At 41.4% G+C, this 20,662-nt stretch overlaps 2 protein-coding genes across 3 annotated transcripts in view; both read right to left on the bottom strand.

The window, feature by feature from the left end:
- Window positions 1-5,992, bottom strand: part of LOC109485405 (4-aminobutyrate aminotransferase, mitochondrial-like) — an 8,866-nt gene extending 2,874 nt beyond the window's left edge. Inside the window, exons 1-9 of one of the 2 annotated variants that reach the window (XM_019789009.1) lie at window positions 5,883-5,992; window positions 5,131-5,248; window positions 4,792-4,841; window positions 4,577-4,657; window positions 4,237-4,329; window positions 3,993-4,055; window positions 3,785-3,848; window positions 3,321-3,469; window positions 2,798-2,935 (exon numbers count right to left, since the gene is read on the bottom strand). In XM_019789009.1, the coding sequence (XP_019644568.1) occupies window positions 2,798-2,935; window positions 3,321-3,469; window positions 3,785-3,848; window positions 3,993-4,055; window positions 4,237-4,329; window positions 4,577-4,657; window positions 4,792-4,841; window positions 5,131-5,191 (699 nt within the window). In that variant the 5' untranslated portion in view covers window positions 5,192-5,248; window positions 5,883-5,992. Of the gene's footprint in view, window positions 1-2,797; window positions 2,936-3,320; window positions 3,470-3,784; window positions 3,849-3,992; window positions 4,056-4,236; window positions 4,330-4,576; window positions 4,658-4,791; window positions 4,842-5,130; window positions 5,249-5,464; window positions 5,485-5,882 lie in introns of those variants that run through there. The other variant, XM_019789016.1, reaches the window with a different exon arrangement.
- Window positions 5,993-10,753: 4,761 nt separating this feature from the next.
- On the bottom strand, window positions 10,754-19,080 carry LOC109484908 (tRNA (guanine(26)-N(2))-dimethyltransferase-like). Its single transcript, XM_019788262.1, has 17 exons — window positions 18,979-19,080; window positions 17,879-18,237; window positions 17,536-17,591; window positions 17,152-17,258; window positions 16,813-17,000; window positions 16,273-16,388; window positions 15,916-16,028; window positions 15,443-15,591; window positions 14,852-14,935; window positions 14,393-14,462; window positions 13,836-13,970; window positions 12,877-12,962; window positions 12,284-12,392; window positions 11,788-11,864; window positions 11,476-11,592; window positions 11,120-11,216; window positions 10,754-10,864 (listed from the first exon to the last, which is right to left on the bottom strand). The coding sequence occupies exons 2-17, from the start codon at window positions 18,223-18,225 to the stop codon at window positions 10,769-10,771; spliced, it is 1,947 nt and encodes a 648-aa protein (XP_019643821.1). The 5' UTR covers window positions 18,226-18,237; window positions 18,979-19,080; the 3' UTR covers window positions 10,754-10,768.
- Between the last annotated feature and the right edge of the window lie 1,582 nt (window positions 19,081-20,662).

Here is a 20,662-nt window from a genome sequence, read left to right on the forward strand (position 1 = left end):
GCGACAAAATTACTTGTATCTTACAGCTTAAATCAGCCTGTCTATCTCATATTTAAAAGTTGACTGTTTGAATCGCTCTAATATACTGAGGTATCTACGACGAACTATATGGCACAGTGATACAAGTGCTCTCCTGTGATGCACACTCACAATCCACGGTTCTGCAACCAGCACAGAAATTATAGTTACACTCATATCTCATTTCAGAAAACCAGTTCCTATTTTTTGTACTGCCTGATAAAGGTGGTCTGTAACTTTCGAATTCCCCAGAGTTTGACTGACATTGAATCTACAGTTGAACCTGCCGCTACCTGAAGCTTCATCGGATGTTCCCCTGAGCCAGAACGCCGTTGAAGATGTCGAGGAACATCTCGGCGTGATGCGGCTGGAAGATGAGCGCAGGCCGGCACCTGATGGTCCGCTCCCCGCACCCACCTGCCTGCACACCTGCAGAATGTACCAAGTCGGTTGTACCGGTCTTCACAAGTAACATACAACTTTGTTATTAGTACAAAGTAGAGTGGATTCATTCCTAAAGCTAACCGACATCTCGCACATCGCGCCTGATCAGTAAGACATAGCTGCATAGTTCCCGTTTAGAACTTTTATTAAGCCAGTCACACACCGGTTTCGTCCTGTGGACGTCTTCAATTGAACAGATCTAGAGTTCGAGGCTAGACATCTAGTGAACGGAACTATGCGGCCCCAGATGTCTTACTGAGGTAAGACCGTGGTGTGCTAGGTGTCGGGTAGCTTGAGGAATGAATCCACTGTACTATATTTTACAACTTTGCTATTGTCACATCACGGTCATAATAGATATTACGTTTACTAAATCTGCTTATATGGAAATGGGTGTATATGTTAGTATAACTGCACACATAAAACTGAAGCATCATACTTTATGATCAATATTGGTACTCTGACCTACCTTTGTTTCTGAGGGCATAAATGAGCTTGTTTCTGACCGCCTCTGTGGGACAGTCGACTGCACAGAAGCTGCCCTGTCCACGGCTACCGTCCAACACGTCCGGGTATTTGTTCTGAGTGGTACAGTCAAAACGATATTTCTTCGGCTCAATGTATATCTAGAATCATTTTCAAAATATTTACAAACTTGTGTGTGTCTGAAACCTACAAAAGAAGAGGATTAGGAACAACGACTCAAATATCTGATCATTGAACCGTGACGGTGGCAGATTCCCTCTTCCCGCCACTGAATTCACTCTTGACGCCCACTGCACGGAGTCCTATCTTTAAGCACTACTTAAAGCTTGTCTAAATATACACGCCAGTCAAACAGAACATTTACGTGTGCTTTAGGGTGTGCGCGTAAAGAATGGATTTTGTGAAGTGACGTCCGCTTCGAAAGTCAGCGAGAGGATAATTCGTCTGATGAAGGTGGACGTGTTCGACGGAAAATTCTTTTCGTGTCGGAACTAAGGCTTCAACGTAACTATGGATTCTACCAACACAGAAGGGCTTTTATTCAAACTGATCATTGTACTTTATGTAAGAGTATCTTGCGACCCTTACCTCCAATGTCCGGAGACCCTCCAGTAGAACGTCCCCAGTCTCACGCATGTTGTCCAGCAGTCTGTCCTCTTCTATGACCCGGATGACGGCCTCTAGCAAGACGAGTTTGGCAGGATCGCCTACCCACGTGTTGATGATCCGGTATCCCTGCAGCAGGCAGAGGTAATGAGAGGAATAAGGTACTGACTTTAATATCATTTCGGCTGTTGTAATACTGCCACCCCTTTGTATAAGGAGGTTCTTTTCAAACAACAATTGTTGTCCTGAAGAAGGTGACAGACGGCCACCGAAATGTTGGATGTAAAAACCCACTGTTCTTATACAGTCTCTTAGCAACCTGACACACATATTCACCAACACCCTTTGTTTTAGGCAAAATACACAAAACAACACTGCTGCAATATTTTACGTGAAACAACAATAAATGTGCATGTCAGAACGTCAGTGAAAGGATATCGATAATCCAAAAAGAGATTCTTTTAGAGAGGGGCCATGGAGATATGGTTACATCCAAATATGTCCAGAGTTACTGAGCATATACATGTACATTTAATAGGAAGATGTTGGTTTTTAAAAGACAATACGCTCCCTACTTACCCCCTGTGGTCGAAACTCGTCCTTGTAATAATAGCCACCGATCAGCATCTTCTTAGCGAAGGTGACGAAGTCTGGCGGCTCCTCCAGTCCCCAGTGCTCGTGTGCCCACATCCTGCCGGTCAGTCCTACTCCCGTCTGCACCTCGTCAACTATCATCGCCGCGTCGTTCTGGGAATCATCATCAGGTAGATATTAGGGCAATCATGATCACATAAAACGAAACCTTTTTCTGACGTCTTCAACACTAACATATCCTCTGGCCGCAAAGCTGGACTACCTCTCTTACGGACGAAATGTTGCCTCCCTGTACATGCCCCTTTCACAGGTGCTGTTTAAAAGAATTCTCACTACCTGTACAACCACTGAGCAGTTTTCAGTGTGTCACTAGGTTCTCCATCGGTTCAAATTCCTGTTTCAAAGCCCTTAAAGTTTTGTTTCCAGTACTCCAAAATTATGGAACTCCCTCCCAAACCCATGCTTCCCTCTGGAATACAATCCACAATATTTCAAAAATAAACATCCACCGCCATCTTCTGGTAACTGTCGTAACTACGTAGTTCAGTGCCTAGAAGTGCTTAATTAGCCTTGCAAATACCGTTAGAAATAAAAAAAAAATAGAAAAAAAACAGAGATAGAAATTGTTAGGAGAAGAATGCATCCGTACGTCTTTTGCTATCCTCTGCAGCCGTCTGAAGAATGTGTTGGAGGCGTGATGATCTCCGCCCTCTGCCTGGATGGGCTCCACCACTATCCCCGCCACAGGCTGGCCAGTGGTCTTAGACTCCACAATTATCTTCCACACCTGTAGTGGTACATGGCACTTGTCTTACAGTCACACATTGCTATAGACCATAGATTTTCTTCTTCTTCCTTCAATGCCCGCGATCATAATGATGATACTGGAATACTCATTTTTACCTGGGTGATCGTGAAGTGAGGAAGGTCGTGTAAAGTGCCTTTCCAAAGGGTACAAGATCGGAGACATGGTAGGATTTGAAACTGGGACTTCTTGGTTCTGAGCCGAATACTATGCCATTACGCCACACGACCCACAAACCATTCCTACCAAGATTTTAGCTTTACACGTCAGGACGATCAAAAGCATAATGTAATTCTTGTGAAAAGTACAAAAGACTTTACATGCCCGACAACAGAATAAGAGCACAAGTATAGCGGGTAAAGCTTACTGCATCAAGGCACCTCTCCTCCTCCCGTCTGTTCTCCTCGGCGTACAGCTCCAGCGGGTACCTGAGCTGAGGGAACGGCGCCACGGGCCACACCAGGGACGGGATGTCCACCTTCTGTATCGGCTTAGAATGGGACGTGGCCAGGCAGCCTGTATAGGAGATACAGGTTAGACATCCACGTAATAAGATAGGCCAAAAACAGTTACTCAAGCAACTGCATATGATTTTTGAAACGGTCAGTCGTTTCAGGTATAATAGTAGCATCCACTATCTTCCGTCAGTGACACTGGTGTAAACTCAAGATCTAATGTTCGAATAGTACAGAAGCCAAAACACATTTGTAAGCATTTAGGGTTTCGCGATAAATTCCTCAATCTACAGTGGTTTGAGTTATCAGAATATACCATTCCAGCTTATTAAACTGTTATCTTGATGACGAAACTATGAAAGGTTTATGAACAGACCTAAGGTTCTTCCGTGAAACCCTCCCTGGAAAGACAGGATAGAGAGTTTGGGGCTACCGGGCGGCTGTGGGGAAAATACTACAGTCAGTCAGTCGTTACACTCTACATGATTAGGACGTTCAGTCATTTCATTTCAAAGTGCAAAATAACGAAGAAAAAAATCATAATTCATTCAGAGTGAAATTGCAATAGATATGTAAGATATTACCATGTCCCGCATACAAGACTCTAAGTCTTCTTTAGACGGCATGCTGCCACCCCGTTGTTTGGTCTGCACAAAGATGAACATGTAGAAATTTTTTTCAACCGTCACTACAATTCTTCCAAAAGTACAAAATACAGTGGCAATTCACAGAGAAACGTTGCAAGAGGAAGGCACGAAACTGTATTCTACATTAAGGTACAGTACATAAGACGATGTCGTCTGTATTATTAAAACGGGATAGTTTTACCCTATACCAAATGAAGACCGCTTTGTAGGCGTTCTCGTTCGCGCATGTGCCACACGCCATGGTCTGCACTTCCTTCAGTCCCGGTGGGGCTACCTATGGACAACACGGGCATACACTCATATCCAGGCTATTGACGTATATACAGATAGAAGGGAGTGCACATTGGAAACACTATCGATGTAGACACTAAAGCATACATCACATAAAGATAGAAAAATAGGATGCTATACGAGGGCAACGCTTCGTCAGAGATATTTACATGTACTGCAGTATAAGGATACTGGTCTGATCACCCTTTGCAAGGGCATAGATAAAGTTAGAAATGCTTCTTTCATCTTACTCTCATCAGTACTTTCCCCATCTTGTCTGGAAAATCCAGGGGCGGGAGTGTTCCTAACGATGGTCGGTTTATAAAGGTGCTCTGTAAGAAAGAAAATTTATGGTATAAGCTGTTTTGTAGAAATATGTGGATTTGTGTTTGAAAACGTTCACACACAATGTTATTCGATGATGCAAAGCAAAATATATGTCTGCACATATTCTGTGTATACTCACAAGATTGTTTACGTCTCGTAGAGCATTCACCAATGCTGGGTGGTTATAGCCTATGAAAAACAAAAGCGCATTTCATCTAAAGGTCAGACATCTAGCTAATTAGATACACAAGTTGCTATTTGACAAGCAACTGGATAGATTGGAGACGTTGCTTGAGTAATTGTTTTCTTGTTCACAAATATTGGACAACTATTGTCAACAGTACGACGCCCACAATGGAAATCTTGCTGGAGATCTTTTCGACTTTTTTTTATATGACTAATAAGCCACAGTATCTTCAAGATCTTCCAACACATGCATAGAAACTGACACACTTCAAACTAATGACTTCTTATTCACCCAACGGCAGAGAGGAGATCTGTGTGTAAATGTCCAACAGTCTGTTGCCATCTGCATCCATCAACCAGTTCCCTCTACTGCGCTCATAGTCACAGAAGAACTGCACAGCTTCTGTATTCTTTTCAGAAAAACAACAGAAAACTAGAAGGGTAACATTTACAAAGCAAATACATAATGTTTACCGTCATAATATCTACATGTAGCCCAGCAAACTATTGCACTGTTTATTCTTGAGAAAGACAAATAAAGTCAAAATCGGTCGAATTTCGTCGCAGCGCTGTCATTTTTTTAAAGCTACGAATGATTGATACTGCATTGTTAAGCTTATACGAACCTGTATCTTGTCCAAGTCCGTAAGCAAAGCCTACAGATAACACAACAAGGAGGAAGCAAGAAAAATACGGAACTTGAAACACACAGAACTCACAGTGAATCAAATACTACAACTACAAGACTCTAAAGATAATACATTGGATCAATAATTATCGACATGACATTCTGACACGTTTACTCTCTTAGTCAATCAATGGTTATGTTCCCGTCCTTCCATTTGGAGTTCTCTTACTACTGTTTTTCCGAAGCGATAACCTCTAACTGGGATTGTCAAACCCATTACCGATGGAATAGTCCTGTTGATATCTTGCCCTGGTAGCAGGCAGTGATAGAGCGTACGGTCAGATTGACGAGCTTATCTGCCGTTAGTTTAAATCTAGGCGATCGTTCAATGCCACAACGTTCCTTTCATGACACACCTTTGATCGTGGTCCCGGGATTTCTGTCTTTATGATCGGTCGATCGTAGTCGTAATGATCGGGCAGCAGCTTACGGCGGGCTACATTGGACAGGCACCTCCCCAACGCTGGAATCACAGAAGGCATGCTATCACGTCATCTGAAGACTCATGCTATCACGTCATCTAAAGATTGCATCGGCTTCTTGAGACAATGCAAGAGCTCACCAATGCCCTGTGAGCACTAGATATAGGCTTTTGTATATAGTTGGTCACCTGTCACTGGCACCTACACATTCAAGCTTCTGTATCTTTTTTCTCGCACTAGTACTAACGCACACAGTATCAACCAGCGTTATTAAGAGACCATATGCGGTTTACTGAACCTAAACGATAACAGACTCACTTGGAAACATCGTCTGACTTGAAAGACGGCAAATGATATAACAGCACGAGACAGGTACGGTCATAATATTATTCTAACTGTGGCAAATTCCTCTGAAGAATTTATGAATCTTGGGCACGTTCAGTACACAACACAAGCGCCGTTTGTGGGACATGTATAGACATATTTTTGCATCATCGTTATTCAAACAAATAGAGAATCTTTTTAGGGAAGGGTGAGAACATTTTTCTCTCAAGGCCGACCTTTTGTTGCTTGTGTGATCGCTTGAATGTATATTGAACATGCCGTGTCAGAAGACAGGTCTGTTTGTCAGGTGATTTGAACCGTGGCGCGTCAGTAAATCCCACCACAGGAAGGAATTCTTCACGAAGCTGTCTCCAACGCTAAAGGTCAACATCAATCAAACCTGTGCCTGAAAGGTAGCCCTTAAGCACTAGTCACTCTGAGATGCACAAGAGGATGAATTTTTGGGATAAAATCACATCATAAGCATAAACTGCTCAACCATTTTAGCTGGCTGACAAGTTTATTAAATGAATCGTCTTCTGGATATCGATAGCCATCTAACAGTACTTCTAATAAAGACATGAGTCTTTAAACATCAACTGCGCCAATCTCAAATGGTCTTCACTTGAAATCGGTAGCTCGAAAGAGCAAGACGAAACATTACTTAGTGTGATGTGGAATCATCAGCCTTGAGAAATTTCATGCGTTCTTGTGGGAACTGTCGCAACAGGCAAATGTGAATGGATATCACGGGCAGACTTAGAGGATGTACTTAATGTCGGGGACGGCTGGAAATGGCCCAGACTGATTATATATATGGTACTTTTGTACTGTTTAGCATTCAAGACAGTAATGTGGGGATTCTAGATGACGTTCGAGTCTTTAAGCTTTATCTACCATCGACAATGGCATGGTGTGCAAATGACTTAAAGTATTCAAAGTATTAGTGGGATTGGCTTTCAGTAGGCCATTGTGATGAGGGAGGAAAGATAAACGTTTAAGTGAATTTATCTTCCTTAATATTTTCGGTGGGAAATACTAGCAGTTCTTGCCTGAAACCCAATACTGTATTTATGTATTCCTTAGTTTGAAAAAATTATCGAACTAGCCAGCTATACACCTGAATGAGACGATGACGTCATGCTTCATGTGATGCCCAGGGTGCACTTTTGTAACACGTCATCACAACACAAAGACTTAGTGCCCTTTCAACAAACACACGGTATTCAAGATAGACTACTGTATTATTGAGCGTGCCTTTTAAACATGCATCAATACTGTCAACCACACATTGTCAAATACCCAGTCTCACTTATATGTGCAATAATCAAAACAGGGATTTCGTAATATTCATCGTTTACGATGTAATTGGTAGACCAAAGATTAAAATTTCGAGATATTTTGAAACTTCCTTAGCTTATGGCATCAATAATTCTAGAAAGAGGCTCAAATTAGTCGGTCTATACAACTAGCAACTTTTGATACTTCATGAAAATGTGTACTAATAAATACCAATAAGTTAAATATATAATACAGTGATGTGCTGTAATAATAGATGCCAAGGTGAGAAAACAGGTGAATGTACTTACAGTGCATCTGCTGAAGCCTCCCCAGACGACCTGTAGTCTTGACTGACCACATGTTAAATAAGTCCTACGCGAGACGCCTACGAGAGGAGCGTGGGAAGCTAGCCTATTTCCAGAGTCGTGACTGCTGCAGAAATCGCTCTAGCTGTGAGTGTGACAATCTTGTGATCAAAACAACCCTGAGCTGGGCCCCGCTACTTCAACTGCGAGCCGTCTGTGCCGAGCGATTCCTTCCGAACCAAAACACTAACTTCGAAAGCAACGTGTCAGCACTACTGATGGTACAGAACCCGCGCGAATCACCGCCGGTTGCCGCTCTCCTTGGTGCTGAATCGCCTTCCCCGGGCCTCGCAGCCAAGCCGTAATGCACGCTCCGCGTAGTTATATAACAACCTGACGTAACAGTTCAACGTTAATGTCACAGGTTGTGTGTTACAGACGTGTTCCTTCAGCCGTGACACTTGTCTTCCTCAACCTGTCGCTGGGATTTCTTACTAACGGCGCCCCTTCGTCCTATCGGATGCATATTCCGCTAGGATCCGGCTAAAACCGGTTGCCAGCATGAAAATCGCATTGATGTTGGGTAGCTCGTGGGGAATGAGACTGGAAATTGGGATGTGCACGGCCTTCAAAGTTGCGTAGCGCTTGTATGTTTCCAGACATGGCAGCAGCTTTTAAGTACCGTCTTATAAACAATACAACCAACCACTAAGGTATTGTTAGTTACCCTGATCAATTAACGATTAATTAACTGGTCAATTAAGGAGAGCGAAAACATCATCACATTCAACTTCAGTATGAGATTTCTCCTACGTTGCGACTTAAAAATCCTTCTACAGCCATAAATGTATAGGAATATCCACAAGACCGACGTTAAGTTTGAAACGGCCAATGAAAATACCAATACTTTCTTTTCAGATAGCACTATTCGAACGAAACCTAGTCAAGAAGCCTCTTCCTTCCTTTAATGGAATAAAGCTGATGCCTTTCCCACTCGAACCTGACAGAGAATGATGACCACTCCCCGGCACTGAGCTAAATAGCACGACAGACATATATTTCACTGCCAAAAGATGGCGGTGAATGTTACTGCTGAAAACATCTTATCAACATGACTAACATACAGAGATAAACCCTGACATTTGCAGTATCTCGGCATATCTCACCATATCTTGCAGTATCTTAGTACCACTAGATTTGATCAGTGTTGCACACGATGCTTGTGACATCACGAAAAGCCGTAACAGCTATTTCAGCCAACAGGTATAGAGTCTATATTCTAGTCCCAGTACTGTTTTGAAACACTAAAACACTACATGACCTTCCAAAAGTAAGGCATTCCTACTTGTACAAATTTGTACAAGTAGGAGTGCCTTACTTTTATATGATATCATATTGTACATTCATTGATAGGGAAATCAAATCTACTTGGACTGGACTGTCTCAGCGAGTTGGCCAGAATAAAAGAACTAATTAACATGCAGGACCATGCATGTCCTTGGCAGGATTAACGTGGCGATTACGTATACCTAGGGGGTCTTGCCTGAGGAAAGGCTGGGTGTTAGGGTGGATTGTTCAGGTCACTTGATGCCTCAATATGAAATCTCTGGACAGAAGATATCTTCACCTACCTAGATACACTATGACCTTCTGTTAGAACTACCATGATTTGAAAGATGTGTTTGGTTTAATGTAAAGAAGCCACAAAAACAAGAAAGTCTACTACTCAGTTCTACATTTCAACAAGCAATTACCAAATACTGTATACTGTAATAATTCATTACCTGTGTGATTTCACAGACAGGTTTTATTGAAATGAGAAAACCTATACCCAATAGAATGTTGAACAGACCCCAGGGACCAATCAGTGCAGATTTCCACTGCTTATCATTTTTCCTTGTAGGCCCCTCACAAAACGGGAATGAATAATTTAGGAGCAAAGCACTAGAATTGATCTGACCCATTTTTTTCCTTGCATCATTGGAAAACAATTGTCTCATAATCTGGGGCAAATATACCTTAAGGTCTCTGCACTCCCAATATACATGTATTACTTATTATTTCTTATAGCTGTAAATTAAAAGAAACTGAAGAGAAACTTGAAGTTAAGCAAAGGAGTTAAACATGATTCAACTGTTCTTGTGCAAATATATTTTTTGACAATAGATCTTTTATCTTCAACAGGAATCATTTGTAATACTAATAAACAGACCAAGAAAAGAGAGCCCTAACATTGTTAATAACAGAACATATCAATCATATGCTTTCCTCGACAGTAATATAATTAGCATATTAGTTCAATGTCACATACTGTATTAAAACAAAAGATGGTGCCTAAATTGAGAAGCACAACATGGTTTTCCTTCTTCCCATATCAAATTGCATGGATATGGACTTATTTCTGTGTACAGGGGATACATGGGAATAAAAAGCATTTACGTGCCACATGGTTTGCATACTGATGTATTGATATACATAAATAGATCAAGTACAGTGTGCAACTTATGACAGGAATGATGGAGAAGGGTAACTTGTCTTTATTGAGAGGATGAAGTGTTCCAGGAATGGGAAATGGGAGGGGGGCAAGATGGGAATTTCCAAATAGACTTGTGGCATACATGTACATAGTCAAGTTTTAAATTTTGATAGTGCTGCCTCCTCTTACACAATATAACACAAATATAATTCTTCTCAAACATTTATGATAATAACGGTTAGCTAGGAGTCTATGATCTAGACTCTATCATACTCTTTGGTTTACCAAAATATAAGAGTAGAAAGTATACACATAACATGGTACAACAGTATTACTCGAGGATGGAAAATAGGTTATTCTACAACTATGAAGTACCAAAAATGTCTTTTTTCGACATGCCATTGATTGCAATACATTGTTTTTTAACGTGAAACTCATTCTTTTTCCTGTTCTACTGTTGAGGAAGTGGTGTTTTCCTGGTCTCCAAGCTCATGAGAATATCTGCACTCATCCCCATATTCACAGTGGCCCTACAAAATAGAAACAAGACTAGTGCTCATATAACTGTACAATAATTTATTTTCACATTTTCATTGTGAATGATGGAGGAAGGAAGTAATGTATTCATTCATGTAGTAGGGCTGACTGAATGACTGATCATGATGTTCATGTAGATCTCCAGGTACATGTACCTTTTTGCATGAAGTCTGGCTATGAATACTGAAGTCTAATGTACTATAATATAAATGGATCTGTATCAGCTGGCAGGGAGGGGGGGCACTGACCTGTTTGAACCTCTTACAGGGGAACTGTTTCAGGTCCAACTGTTCCTGCTGTCGTTTCCCCTGCAATCTTTTCCTCCTGTCTTCCTGAGCCTCCTCACTGTTCACACACATACACATGTACTTTTGTGCATGAATTTCAACACAAAGTCATGCCCTAACTACTAACTGTCAACATTACATGTGAAGAAATAAATCGTGTGTCTTTGCTTCCTCGTGTCATGATCTGTGATTGCAGTACACATTGTTTGTTTATTGTTGACCAAACATCCAGCAAAAACCGTGAAAAATCCAGGTTTTGCACAGGCATAGCACTTTCTGTCAACATGCTAGTTTGAGACCACTGTACATGTACTTACCCTCGACCAGCCCTGGCCTTGGGCCCCCAGTATTTAGGGTTCTCCTGAAACCTCTTCAGCCCTTTCTGTCGAGACGCAGGGTTGGCGTCTGCTCGAATAGTGAAGTTGGCCTCAATACTGCAATCCATAAACAAAAAAGGTACATGTTCTTCTCAATCAAAATATAAAAAACAAACAATGGAAGCACATCAGAAAATGTCATTAATCTCATTTTCCTGATGTATTTCCAAGATGAGCTTATTATTATGTTTTGCAGATAATATTACATGCTATGAAAGTGCATACATTTGGATCTATTTTATGGAAACTCACCCTGGTTCTTTGCCCAGTATAGTAGAGGCTACTGCATCACTTGAAAGTCGGCTTGGGTTTACTGGGTTCAGCTTGGCCTGAAAAATCATGTACATGTACACATATATACTGTTACAACTACATGTACATATTATCTCTGAGAGTAATGCCATCAGTTTGGGTAATCAAGACACCCTGGATCCTTAAACTGTATGCCCAGTGCTTATTCAGTTGACTATGCCTTCAGCTATTTAGCTTCTCTAAATTTTTTTTTGGAAAACCTACCCACAAAACTATGAATACAGTCAGCAGGCAGTTATAGAAGACATGAAAAACTTTCTTGTCATGTAACAGACAGGAATCTACTTCATGCATTCATATTCATTGTAGAATATGAATGTTTTTTCTTGTGCTGAAGTACATGTACATATACATGTAAACATGGTGCATGTAGTGTGCCTTGTATCTACATTCTGTTGAACCACAGCACTCTGCATGTGGAAAGAGTGTTTCTCACCCAGCCCCTCATGATGTCCCAGATGACATGTGGAGGTGCATCTGTCTTGACAGCTGTCTTACAGGTGTGGGACAGGGACACCTGGTACCCGGCATGGAGGATGGCAGACCTGGGGACAAGGGGACAGTTGTATGACATGTGTAGCCACAGATCTAATATAAATTCTGCCTCTCTGTCACAACTTCTGAATGGCTGGCAGACCAGGCTACATGTAGCAGACATGAGATTGAGAGGTCATGGGTTTGATTCCTGGCATTCCTGACTGGAGGTTGTGTCCTTGGGAAATGCACTTTACATGACCTTCCTCACTCCGCGCAGATGTAGAAATAGTACCTGACTTTGGTGGGGTGGTAAAAGGTGGTGGAAGGAGAGGGATGGGCTCTTCCTTCCAATACCATTCCCTAGATACAGTGGAACTCACTACTAATATGGCTTCAAAAAATATATGGGATCTTGACCGATACCACAGCTCCTACCATCAATTACAGTCAAAGTAGACTATAGCTAGCAGAGGACAAGCCACTGTAAGTGCATGCAGCTATAGATATGTAGTCTTTACATATACATACAAACTTTTCAATGGTCAAACTAACCTGACAGCCAGCAGAGGTGGACAGTTGACTCGGACCACACTGGCCAGTTTGTCCAGGCAGTAGAACATCGGGCAGTCTGGCAACTCCTGATCAAACACAAGGAGGACTGTAGGTCAAGCATGCATACATCTATTATACATAACTCATACCAACATTACCATTATCTTGTTTCTGGCTGTGCATAAAATTCTTCTTTGGACAAGAAATGTAAACAGCCAGGGAATGTTTGTATGTATCAGAATATAACATTACAAAAATGTTTACATATGCATACAATGCATACATACATGTATAACTGTTACATACAAACCACAAACCTCCTACATACAATTTGGTGCATGTTTTACATGATTTTCAGTACATTAGCCTGACTTTTCTGACACCACTTTCTACCATTTCCCATTCTTTTCTTGAGCAGCAACACACAAATGAGAGAACGCTACCACAACACGTCAAGCGTGACCAACATGTTAGCAGAACTCGGCTGGCAACCACTGGCAGAACGCAGAAGGTCAGCAAGACTAGGGATGCTGGCTAAGATCAACCAAGGAATTGTGCAATGCCCTATTATAAAAAGCAAGCTTGTTCCGCCACCATCAAGAAGAAGACGCACACACAACTACCAGCTTTCCCAGATTAAGACTAGAACACAGTACAGAGACTTTTCATTCCTGCCTAGAACCATCAAGGATTGGAATGCAGCAGAGGTAGACACGGTGAACAACCTGGTGTCCAGCCTCATGTAGTCTTCACTGCTGTAATATATGGACGGGACTATTCGGAACTGACCCGGCGAGGTTAAATGGACTGTGAATACTGGACAATTTTAGTATAATGACCTCTGACCTGAAATGCCAGAAAAATCGACGCCTCGATTGTGGGCATCAAGGGAAGAAGAAGAAGAAGAAGAAGAAGAAGAAGAAGAATTCATGTGATTGGTCCAATCCCCTGGGACGTACCTCTGACACGACACTGAGCATGCCCACCATCCTCTGGGCAGTGTTGAACCTGTCTGCGGAGTTCTCCACGGAGCTCAGCAGTCTCTGGACAAACCCTGCATCATGGAGCGGCTCTGCCCAGATGGGGCCTCCAATCTACAGCAAACACAGTTCACAGACATGTTGTAGTATCTTAACTTCATGTCTAAGGCTTGTCATAAAAGTCTACAGCGATTGTTACATGGCTAGTTCACTATGATTTGAAGAATGTCTGGCTAATGTTTCTTGTTATTGTGATAACAAGAGAAACTGTTGGACAAAGTCACAGTACATGCAGAACAACAATCTTTACATTATTTAAAAACAGAACTTTATATTTAATTAGTTTCAGTATAAACTTTGCTCTGAGCTACATGTAAATTATCTCACAATGTACATTTTCTATTGATGAAGTCCACAACTTCATCCAAGATGACTTACATAAAAATTAAAAGCATCATAACATCTGGCATACAAGATAATTCCATACACAACTGCCTGTGACTGAGAAGTAGTTAGACCTGCAGTTCTGTGCTGACCTGATGTGTGGCGCTGCAGTGCTCACACGCAGGTCCCACTGGAGGACCGTTGCCTGGGTGGAACTTCACACTGACCAAGACATAAAAGTCACAACATCATACAATATACATAACATGTATATATAGGACATGGATTAGCTTCATATCAATGATATAGCAGGAAGACTTGCATTAGCCTTGATATATAGATGTGGTCTGCATGAAAGTTGTAAGGTACTCAACAATAAAAATTTTTTATTTAAATGAAATAAGGCAATGTGACCACATTGCTTAAGACTTAAGCAGTCTTTATGATCGCCTGCATAGTACAAAGTTAAAACTTCATTCCAACTCAAAGTGTACACAGGGATCAAATTTTCAACAACCACTTAGTTACGGTTTAAGAGTGGGGGAAGGGGGAGAGTCAAGGTAGGGTAAGAGTGGGAGAAGGGGGAACAGTTAACTTCCATGATGTTTTACCTGCGATTTTTCTCCACAATTCTGCCAATCCTCTGCACGTTGAAGGTGTCACAGCCGGAACAATGGTACACCATGGCTTGTTTACTACAAGAGAACCAGAGGACAACAGACATCTGTCAAAACTATAAACTGAAAAACTATCAATGTGTTACACAAAACTATCAGATTCTATGTGTGGTGTAAAGGTACTAGTAGGGGATTCGGCCCATAACCATGGGTCCTGGGTTTGATTCCACCTACAAGCCCTAACATTGTACCCTTGGGAAAGGGCACTTTACATGACTTCTCTCATCACTCAGGTGAAAAAGAATATCGACCTCGGCTACAATGTAGGTATGTCCGTTACGTTGGAAAAGGACATTAACTAACTAAATTCTGCATTTGGGGAGAGCCACACTCTACGCACGTTAAAGAACCCACCAAACCTTTTGAAAAAGAGTAGAAGCATGCCCCGATGTGCAGTGGTCCAAATAATACAGTCTGGAGTACTGGTCTTGCCAACAATTGGCATGCCAGACTGATCAATATGATACATGTAATTGTGGGCATCAAAGGAAAGACAAGACAAGACAATACAAAAAACAAACAAACCTAGCAGATCTCTTGGCCTGTGCCTGGCTAACGTACACCCTCACAAACACACGGCAGTAGAAGTCAGCAAACAGCGAGAGCTGAGGCACGATGTAGCGATGATAGCGGTTGGCATGGCGATCCAAACAGGACAGGACAATCCGCAGGGCCTACATGACCACACCAGATAACAAATAAAATGGTCAACTGTATGATATTACACAACTGTATATTAATATATTGAGGGATTTCTACATGTCTGACAGAATGCATCTGTACTCTAGATGGAAATGAAAGATTTTTAACAAGACTATTATCATCTTAGTAAAAGATACCTTCAGTACATTTTTCTTCTAATTGACAAGATTTCTTTCTTGAAAAAAACAACATACATCCAAATTAGAAGTATTGAATTCTTCCTAGTCTTCTCAGAGTAAGCTAATGTTACACATAAAATTTAGAACTGAGGGGATAAGGAGATACATCTAACTTACCATCTCATGGCAGTACTTGGCTCGAAGTGACATGGAGCCGTACTTGGTCCAACAGGTCTCAGAGCCGTTCCCACACATGACAGCAGCATCAGTACATGTGATACACAGTAAACCTGGGGGAGTAGGGGGCAAAATATCATTTAAAAGCTGAAAATTTGAGCAAAACACAATTGGAAAACAGTCCCATACATGCGAGTACAGGAAGTTATGATTTGGAAACCTTTCACTTTCAATTTTAATATGTAAGAAAAGTGTGCAGCTAATGAAATGTACCAGGACTGATTTGTACATCAAATGTTTACAGTAGTTGTTATACCAGAGGCATATTCAGTATTATCAACATATCTGTAACATTACCTCCGTCCTTGACTGACTGCACAGCGCTGTCTAGAAATGCTGACGGGCTGCCGTAGGGGTCAAGGTCAATCACATCAAACTTGACCTGCTTCCCGCGGTGTTCATACATGAAGGCACTAGGGTGAAGATAATGTTCACATGTTGGACACTTTTCTCAACACCTTTTGAAATGTATTTCTAGACCTGCTTTGTCATGAAGTAATCAACAATGTACCAGGGTTGAAAATTACCTGCAGCAGGCAATTTTTATCTGCACATCTGCATATGAAGTATGGATCGTACTAAAAACTTTTCAGAAACCATTGCCATTATTTCTCTTATACTTCATAGTCAGTAATAGTTAATACAGCACACAGTAATAGTCAATACATACCAATCTACATACATCAAAATGTTCATATAAACCCAATGTATGGATCACTACACTATAGGTTACGTCTAGGTAGGCATCAGAAATACCTACACAGCTCCAATTTTACTCAAGATTTTACCAATAAGAAGATTCAAGAACACTATCAATTGCAAGACCCCATAACAAACCTGGCATCTGCATGGTTAGCCACAACCAAGTCGTCCACGCCGTTATGCGTGATGTTCTTCTGGATGGAGCTGACGGCTTCTCGTGACAAGTCATTGGCCACGATCTCCCGGATCCCCGGAACTTCCTTGGCGAACCTGATAGCACGGAGACCAGTCGCCGACAAGGCTTCCAGAACAGTAAGGCCGTCCTGGGGAGGTAACATGAGAACAGATATGAGTCATGAAAACAATAACTGTTTCTGTTATCTTTGTTCAGTTGGAGTAGAGGTCTAGAGGAATCACATGTATGTTAAAATACTAGTACTAACCCACACTACTTCTTTCTAAGCTATCTCTTACCTGACATTTGTCCCCTGCTTGTACCATGTGTGTAGGGTCCTGGTCCACTGTTGGGAGGTCGTCTGTCGTTGTTTCTTTGTCTGACTGTTCCAAACCTATTCCACCCACTGGGAAGGTGTAAAAATATTGTACAGTTAGTTTCTTTTTTTTGGGATTCAACACTGCTCTAGCTTACATTTCCTTTGCTGTTTAGAAAAGGAAATTTTTCACTTGGAACTGTGGTGTCTCAGCATATGTTTATAATGTTATATATGTCAGCTCAGTCAATATCAACATAATAATGTGAAATGTCACTCTAAAATACTCTAAAATAGTTCCTGTTACAAATACAAAGTAGTACTAGTAAGTAACATTAACTATTTACTATGAGTATGACAAACTCACCAGATAGTCCTTTCTTCTTCAGTTGTTCTTCAGCAAATAAGCTGATAACTGCAACACTTAAGAGAAATATGCAAGAGCATATGACTTCATATTTAGGATTCATATTGGAAAGTTTAACTCAAAATCAGTAAATGAGTTTAAGACAAACTTTAATTAGACAAATACTGGGAGAGCATAAAGTATAACACTGAGTGAAGTCGAGATCGGGATCACCACAGGATTACCTCATCATCCCGAAGACGGTATCAAGGCATCAAGGTAAAGTTGTAAAAAGGTCAGAAAAAAAAATTAACCATTCTGAAGAAACTGAAGATTATTATCATGAAACTGAAGATGGACTCACGTTAGGTCCCTGTTGAACTCTTGTACAGGATTGTAAAACACCTTATTCTTGTTGGGAAACAGGATTTCTGCCTTCCCTTCTTTTACAATGGTATAGTCTGAAGGACTGGCTGTGGTGTGGTCACTTTGGCCTGTACCATTGGAGTCAGAGGGAGGTTCAGTGCTAGTTCTTTGTGATGTTTGCTCTGTCTTAGTAGCCATACTTCCTGAAAATGAATTGCCAGGGATATTCCTCTTGTACAGTAACTTCTTGAGTCCTGGTTTGAGAAGACTAGCACACCCACTCAGGTTCTGGGAGAAAAGTTTGGTTGATGATATCGTGACTGCAGGTTTAAACCTTGTCAACATGGAAAATTGTACCTGAAAGACAGACAAAATAAAAAAAGTGAATTTCATTTTTTTCTGTTTATAACATTAACATTTATAATACATGTGTTGAAAATTATGTATCATAAGCACATGTAAGTTTTGGAGGATGGCAAATCTTTGCAATCGTAACTGTTTATGAATTTATCAATCACATTTTTAAGTAGTCGGAGGTGATTGTAGTCTAGCTGGCAAGGCAGGACGTTATATCAAGTCAATCAACAATTCCTCTATAACAAATTAACGTTATAACTTAATACAATGATAGCCGTGGACGACTCTGGTACCCTTTTTGCATGATAATGCCGGTCCCGGCATTATCATGCAAAAAGGGTACCAGAGTCGTCCACGGCTAATACAATGAATGAATGAAAATTTGCAATTGTATATATGCATTGTATTCTCAGCAGCTTGTGCACAAATATTAATAACGTTCATTTCTTAGCCTTCACTCATAATCAACGATGACATGTCACCCAATCAAGTTATTATATAGATTACGGAAGTCTGGAAGCATTCATGCACAGTTTTTTGCACACAAATAATTAACTGCGATCTTCAGATACACATGTGTAGCAGGCCAGCTGGCGCACTGATCTGCCTTCACATGAGTCGGGAAAATGTGTGAAACAGACTGTGGTATACGATATCTGGCAAACATATCCGGCGATTATGTACACCCAAGGACACAGAAAGGTGATCTTCAGCTAGAATAGGTCACGGATAGCAACGTACCTGAGCACATCAAAAGAAAAGTCTTTCCGGCGATCAAAATCCCATGCGCGCAGCCATCTTGTTTGGATATTGACTGGGATTCTTCTACTTATCGCTAGAGGGCGCTATTGAGTGAACCAGCCATCTGCTGCGACCTCCAGCGATGAGTGGGATTTTACACGCAATGTATAGTACTACTGAGCAAAGCAGCTAGGAAGTCACGGGGTGGGCGTGTGGACCCACTCACATTAAACTAGAGATGAAAGGATACTTAGTCAAAGTGTGTGCCCTTCAGTAGGGTTCACAAGGCTTATGTGTTATCTACTACTGGTTTTACATAACCGTCGACTAAAGGTTGGAAATGCAACAAAGATCCCATGATAATTATGAAAGCCGGGCATCATACATCTCGGTGTGGGCGGCCTTGATGATGACTTTGCAAAAACAAGCTGGTGGGTAGAAGGTCGGGGTATTGTGCCTAGTGTTTATATAAGTACAATATCTCTCTTCCGGCTAAAACTGATCATACACTTTCAAAACAAAAGCTTTGGAGCGTTACTGCCACGGTTTGTAACATGTTGGTGCAGGGTCTTTGCTCTGGAATGGCGGTCGATCTTACACGCCGGATGCTGAAGTGCGCTGGGCATGGGGCTTGGCGGGCTGGCACACTATAATCGCCGTAGAGCCACGGCGGTCTGTTCACCGGTCTACATTAATTGCTACATTCGTCTATAAACTATGTCGCTCCGGTTGAACCATGTCCCAGTGACTTTTAGTGTGCGGCAGCTTAGCAACATCACACGACAGACGATATGAAGGCAGCTGGATGCCTACAAATCTACAACCTTTTGACATTAACTGTATGTAGCTTTCACTCAGTGAGTCACTAAATCAAATGTTAATATCAGTTACACCGTTCACAGTTGTTGTAAAGGGAATGCCGCCTGTTTTGAGTGACATGGGACCGCGTTTTGAAGTAACTGGAAAGGCACTTCTAAAGTGCACTTGTAATGGGGGTGTTTGTAAGCCAATCCCGGTGCTCTTTGCGGAGGTTTAACTTACCTGGCCATTAAGGACCGCCGCACCTGTGTCCCGGCGTTTCCATGTGTATGAGCCAACACTTAAGAACACTGAAAAGGTTCTTCACAAGGCTTCCGGCTATAGTCGCTTAGTCGTTTGTTTGGCGAGCATAAGTGAGCATTATAGTATGAACTTTGGCATTGGGATTATCAGATACATATCAAGCGGAAAGACGGAAAGACAAACACAAGTGATTCATGCAAAGGTCAATAAACTGAAGGATATCGTACAAAGCAGCTACAAAATGAGCAAATATATGCCGTAAATTGCAAAAAAAAATATTGGAAAGCTATACTAATGTCTTAGAATGCCCAAATCAATTCCAAAGGAAAATAAGAAAATGTGAAGAAATGAAAATAGAGTCTATTGTTCGTCCTATAGCTACCTTACTCTGTGTGTTAAGTCGTTTTTCAGCCTTCATGACCGCGTAGATTTCATAAGGAAGGTAACTTTTTTTGCTGAACTTCTTTTATTCGGCTCCCAGAGAATGTCATCCATATAATCAGATCAACATGGCCCAAGTGGCTCATAGTATATGGACAAGACCTACAGCAAGATGTTGATATCCCCATGCAGGGACATGTGGTCAACATAGCGGGAGTTTCTATTTGGGTTAAACGTTGCC

Source organism: Branchiostoma belcheri, unplaced genomic scaffold (assembly GCF_001625305.1).
Source record: "Branchiostoma belcheri isolate BF01 breed outbred unplaced genomic scaffold, Haploidv18h27 scaffold11, whole genome shotgun sequence".
Taxonomy (NCBI): Eukaryota; Metazoa; Chordata; class Leptocardii; order Amphioxiformes; family Branchiostomatidae; genus Branchiostoma; species Branchiostoma belcheri.